This window comes from Acomys russatus, chromosome 25 (assembly GCF_903995435.1).
Source record: "Acomys russatus chromosome 25, mAcoRus1.1, whole genome shotgun sequence".
Classification (NCBI taxonomy): Eukaryota; Metazoa; Chordata; class Mammalia; order Rodentia; family Muridae; genus Acomys; species Acomys russatus.
This window is the reverse complement of record NC_067161.1, coordinates 40606978-40626139: the sequence shown is the minus strand read 5'-3', so window position 1 is coordinate 40626139 and position 19162 is coordinate 40606978. Positions and strand designations below refer to the sequence as shown.

Below are 19162 nucleotides of genomic sequence, written 5' to 3'. Positions count from 1 at the left end.
AATCCTTCCTCCATGTTCCTTTGTGCAAGTGGAGCCCTTAGGATATGGTTAGGTCATGAGAGTGGAGCCCTCATGAATGGAATAAGTACCCTATAAAAGAGGCCAAGGATATCTACTTTGCCCCTTCCACCATATGAGAGAGGACCAGGAAGTGGGCCCTCATCAGACACCGTATCTGCTGGCACCTTAACCTTGAACTTTCCAGTTTCCAGAATTCTGAGGAAAACCAAAAACCAAACCGACCAACCAAACAAACAAACAAAACCAGAACAAAAGAAAAAACACTGTCTATTGTGTAAGTACCTCACTCTGTCCTTTTGTGAACAGCACCAAGACTGATGTGAGCTACGGCATCCTACTCAAACCTAACACCCACACCTGTCTCACATGCACACCTTGTTCTCACGTACAAGTTATTCTTTACTGGTAGCCCAAGTCACTTCCCAGTTTTCCCAGGGCACAGAAGTCATACCACCCCTGAGCAGAAAGGGTTTGTTGGGCAGGCTAAACTCAACAGACACAGAAATCCAGTTTCTGAGTAAACAGAGAGTTAGACTCTCTCAGCCCAGATAAAGATGGGGTGGTGATCCCAGGGATCCTGTAGTGCCCAAGCATTCTGCTGAGGGGCTGCCAATAGGATGGTTTCAGGTGATTACTATCTTACCACAAAGACAGAGGGGGTAATATATAAATATCCATCTCTTACTCCTGGTCTGGTCTCAAACCAGAGGTGGGCCTGACCCACGCCTCTGACCCGAAAGGAGCTTGTTCGTTCTCCTTTATAACAGTACTCTGTCTCCAGAAGGACAAGTAAAGGACACCTATGCTTGGGGCAAGATCTTTTCTTCTTAGCAAGCGAATGAGATATATAGTTGGGCGGATGTGGCCGCAAAGGGGTGTAGAGGCTCACACTGTACCAAGGCAGCCTGGGTCAGCAGAAGGTGCAGGCACCCAGGTTCACTGCACTTGGCACTTGCCCCTGAAGAGCCAGCTGTCATGCTCATGCTGTTAACAGTGTGGTGAAGCCTGGAGCTATCATAGGCATCAGAAGGAAATCTAAAGCAAGGGGGGCGTATGTAAGTTCCCTCTGGAGGGTGCCGTTCTCTGCTTCTCTGGTACGAAAATGGAGCAGGGGTCACAGTAAGGAGGAAGAGTCCTGCCTTGAAGTAGAGGGCAGCAGAAACCAGGACACTCAACATATCCAGATACAGAGCAAAGAGCCATTCTCCCAAGTTCCACATGGACACAGACCTGTGGAGAGCTAGGGCACTCTTGGGCTCGTCATGCTCCTGTTTCCCTCTACTCTAGGCCTTCTCTTAAGCAGCATATGTCTGAGGAACATCGCCTCTACCATCTGAGTTTCTTCAGGGTCAAGCTGGAGAATTTAGTTTGGACCTAGAAGAAACCAGGGCTTCTGGTCCTCAGTGGTCTAACCTGAGACTCTTCTAGGCTTTGTGTGGGGTTATGAGAGAGAGATGGAAATTGAGCTTCAGCCTAGCCTACAGAACTGTAAAGGCCACATAAATGCCTCAGGCGGGAGGCTGTGTGTGTGTGTGTGTGTGTGTGTGTGTGTGTGTGTGTGTGTGTGTGTGTGTGTGTGTGTGTACACGTACACACACACACACCCAGAGACTTCAATCCAAATGCACTCCTTGTCTCTCTCCTGAGGCTTACCAGAGGTCAGTTGTGAGGAAGAGGAGAACCAGTGCAGTAGCACTGGTAGAAGAGGCTGAGAACTCTGTGCCCTGGTTCTGAGGCATGCCCTCAGGGAAGGGGTGACTTCCCCATTGTGTGATCATAGGGCTCTTTTTATTGGCTAGACAGCTGGAGCCTGGCCACAGGGCAGCATCATTTGGAAGGGACAAAGTTGTGGGGGAAGGGACACATCCAAATTTCTAGCCTGACCCAGGCTTTCTCAAGTACACAGGGAGTTACCTTATTTGGAGGCAGAAGCTCTATGCTGCAGTGGTTCCAAGGCATTACCATGGAAACAAGGCGTAACCCTAACCACTGTTATGCAGCCAGGACTTTTTCCTCTCAAACCAGGCAGCTTGAGGGATTTGATCATTAACTGCTGCTCTCAAGCAGAAGGCTCTACTTTTGGCTTCCCGGAAACTGAGTGCATGTTTTCATGACATCTAGTTAGGGGTACTATTCTCCAGGAAGGCTGGCTTGGGTACCCTCTGGGGCTCCTTGGGTAAGGATGAGATGTAGGACGGATGCTGGCCAGCGGAGGCAGGCCTGGGCTGTATAACCCAGGTCAGCAGCCTCTGCCTGACTCACCCTGCAGCCCAGGAAGCCAGAGTAGCCAGCAAGGCCTGCTTGGCCCAGGACTACAGGGTTCTCTCTTGGGCTTTCTCTTTGCTTCCAGAAGACCTATCTTATTCATTCTCAGGACTGGCTTGATTTATCCAGCCGAGGTCAAAACCCTGGTGAAGGCAACATTTGGTATACAGGGGAAGAGATGAACATTAAGTACCTACAACCACCCTAGCAAGAGGCCCTTGCTGGAAATTCAGAATGGTGACTTCACCCTTCCAGAGCCTAAGGGTGTGGTGAACACAGCACCCTTCCTGCCATAAGCTCAGAATGCTGGCTAGGAGGAGGAAGGGGATGAGGACAGGAGTGACACAGGGAGGGAAGAAGGGAAGGACTGGGCCTGGTGGGGCTGCCTCAGTTACCTAGCTCTGGTCACTTGGGAGTCAGGGCAGATACCCACCAGGCCTCACCTTCCCTGTTGCTCAGCCTACTATCTATCTGCAGGGCCACTGCTCTCCTTTAGCTGTGGGAGAACAGCTCATCATTCTTCTCTTGCCAGAGGCTGACAGGATGGCCAGGGGAAGGGACATATGCTAAGTTGCTATCTCTCAGCATTTTGCCTGCTGGCCTGAACCCTGCTGAAGACAGCCCAGGGCATTCTAGCAGACTATTCTGCTCAGTGACTCGGAGAGGATGATCTATAGCCAGTAGCTCCTAGAGTATTGGCAGGAGAGAAGAGGAGGCATGCAAGGTATGACCATCTCAGTCCTGACCAGACCTTTCCCCATCCTCTTGCCCTTCCTTCTTCCTAGGCCCAGCTCCATTAGGGGACATGCCACCCAGCCTACCTGTGGGGTGGGTGGCTCTACTTTCCGTTTCTTCTTCTGGTTCTGCTTGTTGGTTCGGGGATACACCATGAGCATCTCTAGCCACCTGGGAAGACAGGAGGAGAAATAGCATCAGCTAAGTCCTCGGCTTTCAGGACCCATGACTCTAGGATTTGCTGGGATGGTATAGACCTTAGGCTCTCAGGTACCTTTTCTGAAGATACCTGTCCAGTGGTCAGACACTGAGCAGGGTGGGTATTCAGATGAGAGTGTAGCAGCTGGGTGAGACTATGTCATATAACAAGCCAGGAAAAGCACGGGCTGTAGCGAGACTAGGCCAGACAGTGACTCTTTCATTGCCACCATGGGCTTAGGGCAAGATGACTTCTCTATTCTGACAAAGGCATCCCGGAACGAGGGACATCATTGTTCTATTACTGACCCAGTCTCAACTTTAAAACTGTCCACCCATATATGGCTTTGGTGAGTGCACAGCCAGGCAATAACTGGCAGCCAATTAGGGCTACTGTGGCAGATATTGGCTGAGAGGAGAAAATCAAGAGTTATACCAACAAAATTCCCACGGTGGGTCACCTCAGGAGTGAGTGGCTACCACCACTTACATAGGAAAATTGCCAGGCAACTCAGGTTTGAACAAGGCCACATAGTTGCCAAGGATCTTCCACCAGAGCCTGTGTTCTAGAAAGCCATTCTGGGCCAGTGAGAGAAAGCATAAAGAGAGAAAGAGCTGTAGGCAAAATATTAGGACCCCAGATCTGGCAATGTCACTGTCTAACCACGTCCTAGGGTGCTGCTAGTCCCTCAAAGTTCATCTTATTTCTGAGATCAGTGGCTGATGACAGCATGTCCAGAATTTCAGGACAGAGGGTCTGAAACCTGGTCTCAGCTCTGGCTAAGGGGCACAGCAGCCAGCCTTCTCTCTAGACAAGCAGTAACTGCAGGAACCACAAGAGAGACAGGGATCCAAATTCCACAAAACAGCAGGGACCATGCTAGGTCCAGGCCACATCCCTGTACCTGTCAGTACTCCTGGGACAAGAGAGGGGCTCCTTGAAGTGCTTCTATAATTTGGGTTTGCTGCAAGAAGGGAAGAGAGCATCCCATTGCTTTTGGGAGCAATCTTGGAGCTGGGAGCTAGGGAAACCAAGTTTTGTGCAGGGAACCATGGCTGCTGCACAAAGGGCTGCTCAGCCAAGCTCAACCCGTGTGTAGGAATATTTCTGTCATATACTTGAGGACCTGTGCCTGAAGGGAGTGATTCCTACAACTTTGCTAAAATCCTAGGTCAAGATTACCTTCCCACCAGGGTCCAGGTGTGTGGGGCACATGGCAAGGGTTGTACAATCTCCTGAGTGCTCAAAGCCCCCTATGCTTTATCCACTGTCAACACCAAGGGACTTGGCAGAGTGCAGTCATCAAGAGCAGCTAGGTTGCTCAGCTAGCTAGGGACTTAGCAAGAGTCTGAGGAAGGGAAGCCTGGGGCTCTCAGTCACTGCTAAGCTTGGCATGGCTAGGGTCAGAGTTGTCAGGGTTGAGGCAACAGGTCTACATTCCTACCTCTCCCTTCCTTCCCCCACTTAAAACAACAACCCAGAACCTTGCTATGTAGCCCAGGCTGCTGGGCTGGCCTGGAACTCCTGACCCTCCTCTTGCCTCAGTCTCCCAAATGCTGGAATTGCAGGTGTGTGTGGCTATATGTGACTGTGTCATGGAAGCCCAGTGGGATGCACATGTTCAGATGTGTTGGAAATGTTAAGAACAACAACCCAGTGAAGAGATGAAGGTCAGTCAGTAGACATGAGGTTGGTGGATGCTAGGTTTCTCTTAACTCCAGAGCCAGAGCTAGGTCAGTTAGAATGAGAGAATGGGCAGAGCTGATGGCAGTGCAAGGAGAAGAGAGCAAAAATGATCCCTAACCAATCCTCTGGAAAAATTGTGTCAGATATGGATCCGGCAGCCTGGAAGCTACTCACAGCATGAGGGAGCTGGAGAATGAACCAGCCACTTCCTTTAGCCAATCTGAGTGGAATGCCAGGGAGGAAGGCTGGGTAGGTGGTAGATGTCTCTGCTCTCCCGCATCAAGCTTGGTGAAAGTAACTTCTCTTTAGGAAATATTTTTTTAAAGATTTATTTATTTGTTTGTTTGTTTATTTATTTATTATGTATACAAGGTTCTGCCTGCATGTACACCTGCAGGGCAGAAGAGGGCATCAGATCACAGTATATATGGTTGTGAGCCACCGTGTGTTTGCTGGGAATTGAACTCAGGACCTTTGGAAGGACAGCCAATGCTCTTTACTTCTGAGCTCTCTCTCCAGCCCCAAGAACTGGTTTTTGATGTGACCAAAGCATGTAGGCCAAAGGAGCCTGGAGTACACAGATAAAGTACACAGATGAGTACAATGCTCTCCATGACAGCATTGGAGAGGGCACTGAGATTAGAGGAGACAGAAAGGGAGGGTAAAGCATACACTCTTGCAATATTTGTGCCACACCTGACTTCTCTGGGTACCAAAGATCTCAGCATGTGGGGAAGGCTTTAAAAACTGCTTCTTGGGTCAGAAAAGGGGTTTCAAGGATGAGGGGAATAAAAGAGCTTCAGGTGGCTTGCTGTAGCTATGGTTGTACATAGTGACAATTTTTGGATTCTTTAGAAAGCACAAATAGCCTGGTGTGGTAGTGCATGCCTTTAATCCCCACAGGGAGGCAGACGCAGGCAGATCTCTGTGAATTTGAGGTCAGCCTGGTCTACAAAGTGAGTCCAGGACACCAAGGGTTACACAAAGAAACTCTGTCTCAAAGAAAGCAAAACCCAAAAGCCCAGAAAAGCAAGCAAGCAAGCAAATAAACTAACAAAGACACCACAGAAATATTATAGGAATATGTTTTCATTTTAATGCCAGGTGTGGGGATGTGGGGCTGCTTCAGGCTATCTGCAGCAGCTGACTATGATTTGCCTCGTGCTCTAGCAAAGGTGTGGTTTTGCCAGCTGCGTATAGTTTCTGTGACTGTGTGATGTTTGGAATTCTGGGAACTTTCCAGAGGGGATATACATGCTAGGGTCCTGAGAGGCAGGGCTGGTTGTTGGTTATTCAGGAGGCTGGTTGTGGTTTGTTAGTAGTCATGCTCAAAGATGAAACAAGAAGAAAGAAATTAGATTCAAGGATCTCTATCCTCTCCCTGCCTGCCCCACCCCCTCCCCAATCCATCTTTCTCTCCTATCTAGTGACAGGGGTAAAACCAGAGGGATAAAGGGAGGGAAAAAGAAGAATCCACAAAGTAGCAAAGACTAGCTACAACCATGACCTGCCACATAAGCCGTGGCCCCCAGTAAGTACTAACTTGCATACAGGATTTTTGAAGTCACTTGCCTCTAGTACCTCGGTCAGTTAATAATCATTAATAGCCATGTCTACGTAGCAGGCCCCACACAGTATGTTGACAGAAAAGATGAAAGAGAAGCAACCAAGGAGAGTGGAGCCAGCACCCCAAGGTAGTTGTCAAAGGAATCAGTCAGTCAGATGCTAAACATCACCTCTCCCAGCCACATGGCATCGTTGACCCAGATCCAGATACTCCCTGCTTGTCCTGGAGACCTCTGGCTCCTTTTTCAGTCCTAACTGCCATTCAGGCCCTCCCTAGACCCAAGGCTAGGAGCGTGAGGTTCCCTAGGAAGATCCATTTGGGACAAGTGTGCTGGATCAGGCCAGGCAGCAGCAGTCAGGAGTACAGAAGGTCAATCACACCTGACTGCTCCTCTGCTCCTGACCCTCAGATGCCTTGATACAGAGCATGGGTTCATTAGAAGCCCTGGAAAGCCTTGAATGTCATGTTCTGGGTTAAACTTAGGAAGACACTCAAAGTACTCTTTCAGATTATCCCCAGAAGCTTGAAAAGGAGAATTCTCTGCCATCCAGCAGAAGCTATCTCTTCAGTATTGGGCTGGCTTCCTGAAGAGCCACACTAGAGATGCAACTGATGCTAAAGGAAGGCAGTTTTCTCAATGGCCTGTTACTTGCTCACACCAGAAGGCTTTGTGTCCTCACTTTCCTCTACGATGTGCTACATCCTCTCAACCCCACATCGATGTCTTCTAAAGCTTTGAGATACCTGCCCTCTTCCAGCATTATAGGATGAACAGGGTTCATCACTGAGGAAAATACACACATGTGGATCACCTGGAACTTTCTGTGCTACACAAGACACGTTTCTTAAAGGGGCCGCCACATAAGCCAACTGATTCTACTTGAGAGGAAGGCATGGGTAGCACTACGTAGCTGAGTACCAGTGAGTTACTGAGTGAGGACAGGGTGTCTGATGTGCGGGGTGGGAGGAAGATCAGAAGCCTGGGAGAAAGCCCGGAAGTCCCCCCAAATGGGTGAACAAGAAGACAGTGCCTCCTGTGGCTCTGGTCAACTTACCCACTGATGATCTCCTTGGTCTCTGCCCTGATAAAATGTTCCTTGTCAGGCGTCAGGATGCAGAGGGAGAACTTCTGCCCTGTGCGGGCCTCCCCATCCACCACATCTGTGCATTGGTTCATGTTGATGGTGCCCTGGGGGAGGGTGGTGGGCTGCAAGTGCAAAACAAGTCACTCAAAAGAGGTAGTATCTGGTACCACAGTCACCAGCAGCACCCACCCCTCTCCTTCAGTCCTCAGGTCTCATAGCACCACTTCCTACCCACCCACCCATGGTGGGGCAGGCCAGCTGGACTTTTTTAGAGGACACCCAGCTGGACTTCACTTCCTACTTGGAGAACAGTGTCTTAGCTTGCACCGGAGGAGGGGGCACGACAGTGAGAGAGCAGCTCAGTGACATCTGCTGGGGAGAAGAGGCAGGCAAGACCCGAATCTCAGATCAGTGAGGAAAAGCTTCTAAGACAGTAGGCTCACCATAGGAAGGTTATTTTTGGTTGGTTTGTTTTTAAGACATAAGTAGGTGAGTAAAGTAGAGCCATGTCCTTGAGCACTAGCCCTGAGGCTGGGAGATAGACCCAAAGGCTCACCTACACCAGCCCGGCTTTAAGAAGCCCTGCAGAGACTTCTTTGAGGGCTAGGGAATCAACACACATGCACTGTTTAAGACACTGGAATTAAGAACAGAAAACCAAAATCAGAAAAGGAAGGCTTTGAGAGATTCCCACTGTCATGAAGGGCTGGATGAGAGAATGTCTGTCTGATGCCCTATCTTGCCTAGATCCAAATCCTGATTGCTTTCTGGATGGGGAGGCATGCCCAGGACAAGGCCCTAATTTTCCTTGTCTCGTCTTTCCAGTGCCAGTCCCTTCTAGTCCACATAAGTCTTAGTTACAGGCCTTTTCTAGCATGCCTTCTGAACCTGCTTTGGGTAAACTGTCCTCTCCTATACAGAAGCAAATGTTCTTCATCCTTGGACAAGGTACATCTTATCACTGAGACAGAAGAAAAAACCAGTGCTATGGGGCTTGTGAGAACTGAGTGACATAAGCTGTTAAGTCAGCCAGGAGTGATCAGATGAAAAGGATGCGTCTTCTCTCTTGCTGGAACTCCATCCCAATCTTTGGGATTCAACACTGACAGCATGGCTGTGATGGATTTCAGACCCATGTGACTGACGACATTATGAACTATGAGTTCATAATGAACTAAGAATAGATGTGTTAAGTGGGGATGATAAAACATATCAGCAAAATAATCCTGCTATTTTCTTCTCAAGGGATTGGCCACCAGGCTGTTTAAGGAGTCAGTGTCGCCAAAACTGCTCAGGTCCCTACAGCCTGACTCTTCCCCCATGCACAGCAACAGTCAGTACTAGAAATTTGACCATGAGCCAAAGACCCTGCCTCTCGGCTGAGTACAGCCATGGTCTCAGCCTCCTTGGCCTCCACCTTATTTCTTTGAGAAAGGGTTTCAAAGGTCAATAGAAGGCAAAGGCAGGCAGACAGGTACGGTGGTGCACAGCTGTAATCCCAGAACCTGGGAGGTAGAGGAAAGAGGACTGATGAGAGTCTGAGGCCAACCAGGCTAGCCGGTGGTAGGGGGGTAGAGGGGGTGAAGAGAGGGGGAGGGAGAGGGGGAGGAAGGGGAGAAGGGGAAAGGGGGAGGAAGGGGAGAAGGGGAAAGGGGGAGGAAGGGGAGAAGAGGAGAGGGGGAGGAGAGAGAGGGAGAGGCAGGAGAGAGGAGTGATGGTGTCTCAAAAAACAAAAGCAGAAAGACACAAAATAGGCTAGGACAGAAGGAAATTAACATTTATTTTAAACTAGTGTCTTTGATACCCCCATTGCCCATTACTAACCAGAAGGAGGGCATTATTGGACCCTGTCACACACAGGAAAGAACAATCAGGAAATATCACAGAAGGAAGGGATTTTGTCTCTAGAGCCCAATGCACTCAGAGGGCTTCCCATGAAATGGGAAGAAACTGTTACAAAATTATCTCACTGACAGCTAATTATTCTTTAATGCATCTTTACTGAGATATCATTTATATAACTAACACAGCCTACCTGTTTAAAGAGCATAATTCGATGGCTATTCAGCATTTACAGAATTGTACAATATTCACCCCCATTAGCCATTTCCTCTCCCTCCCTCCAATCCCTGTCCCTGTTACTCATCTAACACTGTCTATAAACAGAGCCACATGGTGGGTGGTCCTTTGTGTCTGGAAACTCCTCCTTCCTTCCCACACTCTGAAGGTTCATTTCTGTGCAGGCTGACTCGCAATCTACCATGCAGATGAGCCCCATCTGGCTTTCTCACTTTACCACTTGATACTGTTGTGAGCAACAATGCTGTACATGCTCAAGCATCTGAGCGGCCACATGGTTGTACTGCTCTCAGGTGGATAGCTAGCCGTCAAAGTGCTGGGTCAAACGGGACCTGTACGCTTAGCTCTTTCCAATACTACATCGTCTCCTAAAGTGGCTCTATCATTTGGCTTGAGCTGTGAAAGGCCGTGGAACTACAACAAAACCAAACCAAGAGAAACCTCCCCCTAGGTGTGGGTGTGCCATGGTATGCTCGGGTTTCAGTCCTTGTCTTCCACCTTGTTTGAAACAGTGTCTCTTTATTGTTCACTGCATGGAGAAGGGAGCTGGTCTTCAGGCTGCTCGGGATCCATCTCATCCCCAAGTCCTCACATTTTGTGGGGCAAGTGCATTATCTGCTGGGACATCTCCCTCACTCCACATTAACTTTCCCCCTTTACTTGGTTGTCTTTTTGATGGGAATAACATAAGTGACAGCTTTATAAAGGTATTATGATAAAAGCTATTTTTTCAAATCTTTACATTTATTTATTTAGTATACCTGTGTATGAGCTCACCCAGGACACAGCACATGTGTATAGGTCAAAGAACAACCTTCAGGAGTTAGTTCTTTCTCTCTCTCCACTATACAATCTTGGGGATTGAACTCATGCCATCAGGCTTGGTGGCAGGCACGTTTACCCCATTTGAGCCATACTGTGGCCCTTGTTTTTTTGTTGTTGTTTTGGTTTTTTGTTTGTTTGGGGTTTTTTGTTTGTTTGTTTTTATTTTTAAAATTAGTTTCCACCTGAGGGTTTCACACATACTTTATTTTGTTGATTCCCATCCCCACTTCTCCCTCCTCTCACTGCCCCAGTTCCACTGTGCCCTTGTGCCCCTATTTCTCCTGCGATTTTGCTCTATTGTTTTCCCAAACTTCCCCCTTAGCAATTCTGCCCCCCGCCCCCTAATCCTATGTGCACCCTTCCTAGTTTTCTGGTCCTTACATTTCTCCAGCTTGGACAACATATTTAACTGACAGAGCTGAGGATCTGCACACAGGAGACAATCTTGTGGGATCTGCCTTTCTGAAAGCCTAGGTTACTTTACTTAAAAGTAATGTTTTCCAGTTCCATCCATTTTCCTGAAATTTCATAATCTCATTTTCCCTTACAGCTCAATAAAACTCTATTGTATATGCGCACCACGACTATTCTGAGAGCCCATCTTACTCTGGTGAGAATAGTAATCAAGAAAATGATAATAAATACTGGTGAGGATATGGGTAAAGAGTAACTCTTTATCTATTGTTGGTAGTGTGAGCAAGTGCAGCCACTACAGAAAGAAATGTGGTGGCATCTCAAAAAACTAAGAACAGAAAGAGCTCCCTTATGACCCAGCTATACCACTCCGAAGGAAATGCCAAAAAAATAGCTTCTATAACAGAGACATCTGCTCGTCCACAGTTATCCCTGTTCTTGTGTTTTTTGTTTTGTTTTGTTTTAAATAGCAGGGAAACAGAATCAGCTGAGATGATTGGCCTTAACTTTTAAAACTGTATTTATCATGTAATTCCAACTACTACTCTTGGGCAGTAAGTCAGATATGCACTGACATAAGAAAATAACCTCTTTGCAACTCTCAACAGTGCCACTTAAAGGAAAAAGCACTAGTGTCACAGCAGCACTGGCAGAGGGGTTACTCACTTCCTAAATATCCCTCAGGTTTAAGCCTTACCCCTGTTCTCCTGCTGAATATGCCTACAGCCCCAAGCTACAGAACGCTCCATCACCCCACCTTATAGACAGGGAGGAAGGCCATTAAGAAGCTAATATGCAGGAAGTAGCTATACAGGACTGGAACCCAAGTTCCAATAGCAAGGCCAAGTATTTATGCTGTAACATAAATCTAGGCAGAAGAAACATCAGGCTTGGGTGCTGCTAGCAAGAGGCCAGCTCCAATGAGCTCCTCGCCCTAGTTCCACACTTGGCAGAGGTTAGTAACTCAGGTCTCCAAAGACATCAGGTTTCACCTAGATTTTCTTGTTAAAAAAAAAAAAGAGGGCTGGAGAGATGGCTCAGAGGTTAAAAGCACTGGCTGCTCTCCCAAAGGTCCTGAGTTCAATTCCTGGCAACCACATGGTGGCTTACAACCATCTATAATGAGATCTGGTGCCTTCTTCTGGTGTGCAGACATCCATGTGGGCAGAGCACTGTATACAAAATAAATAAATCTTTAAAAAAGAAAGAAAGAAAAAGAAAAGAAAAGAAAGAAAGAAAGAAAAAAGAAGGGGAGAGGGAGGGGGAGAGGAATGCGGGAAGGGGATGGGGAGATTTGCTATTTGAAAGCCAGTGCTTCTGTATTGTTGTTACAGGCTCAGTTCCGATCCAGCCCTCCTGCTACCTGGACTCTCCAGTCCTTTTCTGGTTCAAACATGGCCAGAGCTAGGACAGCAGAGCTATTATAAGCTGATGGTCATGTAAAAGAAGGAAGGTAGCAAACTGGAGGTGGGAGACAGGACAATGGTGTCTTATCAAAGAGGGGGAGAGCACATTCTGAGAGCCAAGTCCTATTCTTTATTCTCTGCTGGCTGGCCCTGGTACACACTCTCAGGGGCCTGGGTGATCCTCCTGGGTTAGGATGACTCTGCTGCAACAGTCTTACTACTTGAGGACCTTCCATTACATCCTAGCAGGTATACAGCTACGAAAACCAACCTAGGAACTCTTGATCTCCTGGCCTCTACTCTCTGACCACTGAGATTACAGGTGTGTACACCATACCTGGCCCACCCTGTTTGTTATTGACCCTGGAGAGTTTAGGAAAGTAAGCCAGAAAAGAGGAAGAAAATGGGATGAGCTGCAAAGCGAGGCTTGTTAGTTTCGTAAGAGGTCACTTTTACAAGCAACTGCTATTATGGAAGCAGAGGTGGCTCAGAGGACACAAAGAAGGAATCATCCTTCATTCAAACAGGAAAGGAAACAATCCTACAGACACCAACACTTTACCCCTGGCATCAAGTACTGCTTCCCAAATCTCAAAGTCTCAAAGGGTTTGTCAGAGTGAAGCTTGACCATACCTGAGGTCTCATTGTGGAGTTTTCTCATTTTTAAAAATGATTTGTTTTTATTTTATGTATATCAGTGTTTTGCCTATATGTATGTCTGTGCGACATTGTCCAATCTCCTGGAATAGAGTTATAGACACTTGTGAGCTGCCATGCGGATGCTGGAAATTGAACCTAGGTTCTTGGGAAGAACAGCCAGTACTCTTTTTCTTTTAAATATTTTTGTTTTCAGTACAGCCTTGCTGCAGTTTCCCCTCCCTTCACTCCTCTCACAAGCTGATTCCACCCGCATGCCCATGCCTTTTCCCTCTCAGGACAGAGTAGGCTGCCCACGGATAGCCACTGAGCATGAGCTCCCCCTCCCCCCCGCAAGACAGGGTTTCTCTGTGTAGCCTTGGCTGTCCTGGACTCACTTTGTAGACCAGGCTGGCCTCAAACTCACAGAGATCTGCCTGCCTCTACCTCCCTGGTGCTAGGATTAAAGGCGAGCACCACCACACCAGTTTGTCTTTCTTCTTGGATTTTCCAGACAGGGGTTTTCTCTGTAACTATGGCTGTCTAGACGCCCTTCGTAGACCAGGTCAACCTCAAACTCTGAGATCCATCTGCCTCTACCTCCTGAGTGCTGGGATTAAAGATGCGCGCCACCATTATATGGACACAGCCAGTACTCTTAACCACTGAGCCATCTCTCCAACCCTCAGCATAGTTTTTTCAAAAACACCTGACTGAGGCCACAGAAAACATCACTTTTACTTAGTGATGGGCATGTTTGTGTGTGTGTATGCATGCCATATACACGCACACACAATGAGCAATGAAATATTACAAATCAGTATTTTTACTTTAAAATATGTAGCTACTTTTTATTTTATTTACTTATTGTGTTTGTATGCTCATGCCACAGTCAGTATAAGTTTGGAGGTCAAAGACAATTTATAGGAGTCAGTTCTTTCCTCCTACCATGTGGATCCTGGGAAATGAACTCAGGCTATGAGGGCTGGTGGCAGGCACCGTTACCCACTGAGGCATATGCAACGGCTTTACGGAGAGGTGGAGATGACCTACGGCTTCCAGGGGGCATTGTTAGGCTATCTAAATTTATTTTGCCAGAATGTTAAGAATAGAACAAGGATCTTTGTCATGCCGTGCCAAACCTCAGAAGTTCCTTCTCGTATCTGCTGTGTCAGCCCAATTTGTTTAGAGTTGCTGGTGAGGCAGCAAGACACTAGGTTCTGTTAAGTAGTTAAAGGTCTTTGCCAATGGATCTTCCCTTAGGGAGCCCTCCCCACTCAGCCAAGGCCCATTTTACTTCTAAAGCTGCCATCTTCTTCGTCCACCTGGCCACCTTTGCAAGAACCTGCTATACTGTATGTGACAACAACCTACTATGTAAGTCTGAAAGAGGCATTTGATGTGATGGAATAGGCCTGTGATCAGAGTGCTCAGACAGCTGGAGCAAAATGAGAGAAAGTTCAAAGACCTGTCAAAATAAACAATAGTAAAAAGAAAAAGTGTATACACACACACACACACACACACACACACACACACACACACACACACACACCATCGCACAACACGACACCAGATGTGGTAGGGGGTAGTATGAGCTCGTGGGTAGCTTGGGCTAGATGTCAAGGGAAAGGGGAAAAGACAAAAATGATGGTACTTTTAGAAGACCAAAGAAAAAAGCCGCATTTTATACTTGACAATTTCTTAGATACGACACCAAAAGCACAAGGAAAAAAAAAAAACCAACCAAACAAAAACAAACAAAAAACAAAAACTTAAAAAACAAACTTCATCAAAACTAAGCAAATAAGCTCTCTCTCGCTCTCTCTCTCTCTCTCTCTCTCTCTCTCTCTCTCTCTCTCTCTCTCTCTCTCTCTCTCCTCTTATTCTTCCTCTGTCTCTGTCTCTATCTCCGTCTCTCTCTCTGGGGTACTCCTCTCCCCATACTCACTTAATAAGCCTCATATAACATAAAACAAAACAAACAAACAAAAAACTAAGAAAAAAATCCCCCAAACAAAAACACAACAAACAAACAAAAAACCAGTGAAAAGTCAGGGGGCGGGGAGTGGGGAGAGGAACAGACACACGACACATTTACAAACCATACAGCCACTAAAGGTCAACATTCAGATTATATAAAGAACTTTAAAGCCAAAAGGAGGAATAAAACAGTTAAAAAAAAAAAAAAAAGAAAGAAAGAAAGATTTAGGGAAGATTTGAATAGTCATTTCTATAAAGAAGACATGTGCTTGATAAGCCCATGAAATTATGTTCAACATCATGAGTCATCAGGGAAATACAAATCAAATCAGTTACAGAAGATGTCACATCACAATGTACTAGGATGCCAATAGAAAAAGGAGAAATAAATAGATAACAAGAAATGCTGATAAGGGTATGAAGAACTGGAACCTTCTTACATCACTTACAGTAATATATGTGGTGCAGTGGGTATGGAAAAGAGTTACGGAGGTTCCTCAATAATTAAGCATAGAGAGCTGAAGAAATCAATCAGCAGCAAGCATTTGACTAACATAAGCAAAGCCTGGGCCCCACCCACAGTACCACATAAAACGAGGCACTGGTGGAACATACCTGTAACCTAAACATTCCATGGTCATCACGGCATTATTTACAACAGCTGAGAAGCAGAAGCAATACTACTGCCTACCAATAAATTAGTGGATAAACAAGATGTGGGACATGCATATACTGCAGTAGTATTTGATCATAAAAAGAGAGTTCTGAAAAGTGTTAAAATAGAGATAAAGCCTGAGTGAAATCAGCTAGATTAGTCTATGAAGCCCTATGAAGAGGTAGGCTCCAAGAGCAGGAGAGCAGAGGGACAGATGAGCAAGTACATTCATCAAGGACCTTTCCATAAATAGTTGTATTCCTTTAAGTGTGAGGTAGTATCATCTCTACTACAGGTAGAGGGAAGCCTCTAGGAGAAGTAAAGCAGAATGCCAAGGCTGATAATGACAACCAGCGCCACGAGTACAGCAATAAACTGAATGACAAAAGCTCTGACGCCCTAAGTCTGAACTGCATGAGATGAGTCATGTAGATCACACAGACAAGAGCAGCAGAGGTGAGGACCTCAGAAAGAATTGCTACAAGAGCAGGAGGGATGGGCTGGTCTAGTATGTGTTCTTGGGCTGTCTCTCAAACAAACAAAAGAGGGTTGGGAAAGAACAGCAAATGCTAGAGAGAAAGGACAGCCACAGCAAAACTCACCCGAACTTGGAGAAGCAAGAAGAGAGGAAGGTAGATCATGCAGGCAGTCAGGAACCAGCACTCCACACGCAACCAAAAGAGGACCCATCCATCTTAATTCTGCAGCTTGTTCTGGAACACTCTGACAGTGACGAGGAGTGATAAGGATGGCAGTCTGTATCTTGCCCACTGGCACATGTGCTTCTCTTGAGCCACCTACAGCCAGGCCTCCCATAACATAAGCAGAAAAGAGGTCCTGATGTGTTGTGTAGGCTTCTCTTCAAGGTGTCTGTCCCTGAGTTGAGGCCCCTGTCCTATCCCTGCCAGTCCTTCAAAGAAGCCTCTTTTCTGAACCTATGCTAGCACCAGGGCTAGAGTAACCTCCTCTTTGCTGAGTTTCTGGTACTGCTTTCTTTGTTTTAACTTTTAAAAGTTGTGAAGAAATGCAGGATTTCTATATACTCATTACCCAGGTGGGTGGCTCTGTTACCAACATCTTTCACCAGAGTGGTGTATTTGTTGCAAGTAGCCAACCAATACTGACTCCAAATCAAGAAAAGTGTATGCTGTTTGAGTCTTCTGAATTTTCTCCTCATGTTCTTGTCTGTTCTGAGACCACAGCACACTGTATTGACATGGAACCTCAGGCTACTGTTGGTTGAGATGGTTTTTCCCACTTTGTTTGTTTTTTATAATCTTGACAGTTTTAGAAAGTGCTAGCTACATATTTTGTAGACTATTCCTCAGTTTGGATGTTTGTTTTTCTCATGAGTCAACTAAGGTTCTAGATCCTAAGAAGGAAAGCCACTGAGGTAAAGCACACCTTTCACTGTACCTGCTGAGGATGTTGACCCCAGATCAGAAAGAAAATCACTACATACTAAATTGTTGGCTTGGTAAGGAGAGGGGATGATGATGCTCCCTATGAGAGGAGAGACTCTGCATGGGTTATTGGAAATTGTTTTGCACAGATTTTCTTTTCTCTTTGTTTCTTTACCAACCATCAACTTATACCTGTACAGACTTGTAGATATTTAACTTATGCCCTGATTACAATCAAATGCTAGATTATTCATTTTGTTGCTCACATTGTTCCAGCTTTGACTACAGCTCCTGTGTGGTCGCAGAGCACCTCCCACTCTTAAGGACAGGTGCTCCAGACTGATCTAGCATAACGCCTGCCCAGCTCTAGATCAGCCCGTCAGAGGAGCTAGGGGCCTTTCCTGAAGAGGGACATTAAAAACCCTGGTCAAGTGGCGGGAATTCTCACTGTTCATAGGGTATCTTGAATTTCAGGCCCTCTTAACTGTCCATGATGGAAAGGCACATGCTGCTGGAATCTGAGCGCAATCCTATCTGCTAACACACTGAGGTCTTCAACACTGCACTACTATCATATGGCCTAGCTTTCTCCTTTGGGCTCCAACAGTACTTTCCATCAACTACTGTCCATTTACTTATTGGACTGTTGAGTCCTAGTGCCTGTGCATGGAGAAATCCCTCTGTAAGAACTACACCCCACAGGTAACTACCCTCATGCACAGCTCCTGCCTTTGAGCCTCCAGGCGCTTCTCATTTCTGAAGCACAGCTCTAGTGATATCACTATCAAGAATCTCGTCTGGACACCTGCCAGAGCTGACCACTGCCCTGTATGTCTGAGAGCTCAAAGGGGCATGGAATATCATTGGGTAAAAAGTTTATACCTTTTAGTATGAGTTTCTGAGACCTTTCCAAGACATTTGGATGAAATTAGAAAATAGGAGAGTAACAAGAAAAGATGAATAATGAGTTCTTTCATTACTATTACAAAATACCTGAGGGGAATCTACTTGAAAGAGAAGATTTTTACTTTGATTCATAGGCCACATATTCAAGGGTTTCAATATATCGTTTGCTAACTCTATTGCTTGAAGTGAGGCAAAATATGGTGCCATGGGAAGAGGGAGACAATGAGTGAGGCAAGGGGGAATATAGTCTTCAAAGGTATGCCCAAAGGACCTGTTCCCTCCAACTACATCCTATACCTTTTAATTTCTATTAAGAGACTGACTATCAAATTGTGAATTTAGTATCAACCAAGCACTTAGCACATGGCTGTGGGGTTAGCATATTAGACTCAAATCATACTGTGCAGTCTTAAGTCTTGGATAGGTACAAGGGAGAACGACTGCAGGGACACAGAGGGACACTGCAGGGACACTGGCTGGCATCCTAAGACTGATGAAGATGGTTTGCTAAATTGAGCAGGATGCACAGGGCTCAACATTTGCTGAATGCCAGAACCAGCTAGAACTAAAAACAGAAGCCTCATTCTCAGACACTGCTTCCCACTTCTTGGGTTAGGACTGGGCCATCAGGAGAGTAAAAGTCTCCTGGCACTCTGCTGGGGTTGGAGCCACTGCCTCAGAACTTCTGAAACTCATAGCAGGCTCTTTCTCAGGCTGGCCATCCAGCTGTCTGTAGTCACTCACAGCTCTTGGCTGGGCCCAAGATGATCTGACAGAAGCAAAGATGGGCTGAGACTCTGAGATGGAACACAGCTGTGCAGAGCTTACAGACTGTGGGTGATGAAATGGGAAGGGCTGCATAAGGGGCTTGGATGACCAGCACTCCTAAGACATCTGTCAACCACCACCACCACCACAACAAAATGAAGCTTGAACCCAAAGAATGGGGGAGGAAGGGGTGTGGTCATGGTGTCTTCTTTGAAGCATGCATGACACCACTTAGTGAAGGGCCAGAGACACAGAGAGAGGCAATAGGCACAACAGGCAACTGTTCCACCAATAGCACAGCAGCCACTTTCAGAGATGTGTTATAGAAGTGATGTGGCCAGAACTGTGTGTGACGAGAGGGGACAAAGTTTGGAAATGATGTTCTTTGGCAGTGCCCCTCAGTAACAAGGAGGAAACCTAAGTGCAGACTAGGTCTGATCAATGGGGCTGGAGTCTTAGGTTATGCTTGGTACAAGCATCTGGCTAGAGTAGATCATTTGTAGATGGGTGTGCCTCCTAGCTCTCACAC

At 46.6% G+C, this 19162-nt stretch overlaps 1 protein-coding gene across 7 annotated transcripts in view; it reads right to left on the bottom strand.

Annotated features, from left to right (window-relative positions):
* Positions 1 to 19162, bottom strand: part of Mprip (myosin phosphatase Rho interacting protein) — a 121972-nt gene that overhangs the window by 41975 nt on the left and 60835 nt on the right. For all 7 annotated transcript variants that reach the window (XM_051167794.1, XM_051167798.1, XM_051167796.1 and 4 more), the window contains exons 4-5: positions 7529 to 7680; positions 3108 to 3192 (exon numbers count right to left, since the gene is read on the bottom strand). In XM_051167794.1, the coding sequence (XP_051023751.1) occupies positions 3108 to 3192; positions 7529 to 7680 (237 nt within the window). The remainder of the gene's footprint in view (positions 1 to 3107; positions 3193 to 7528; positions 7681 to 19162) is intronic.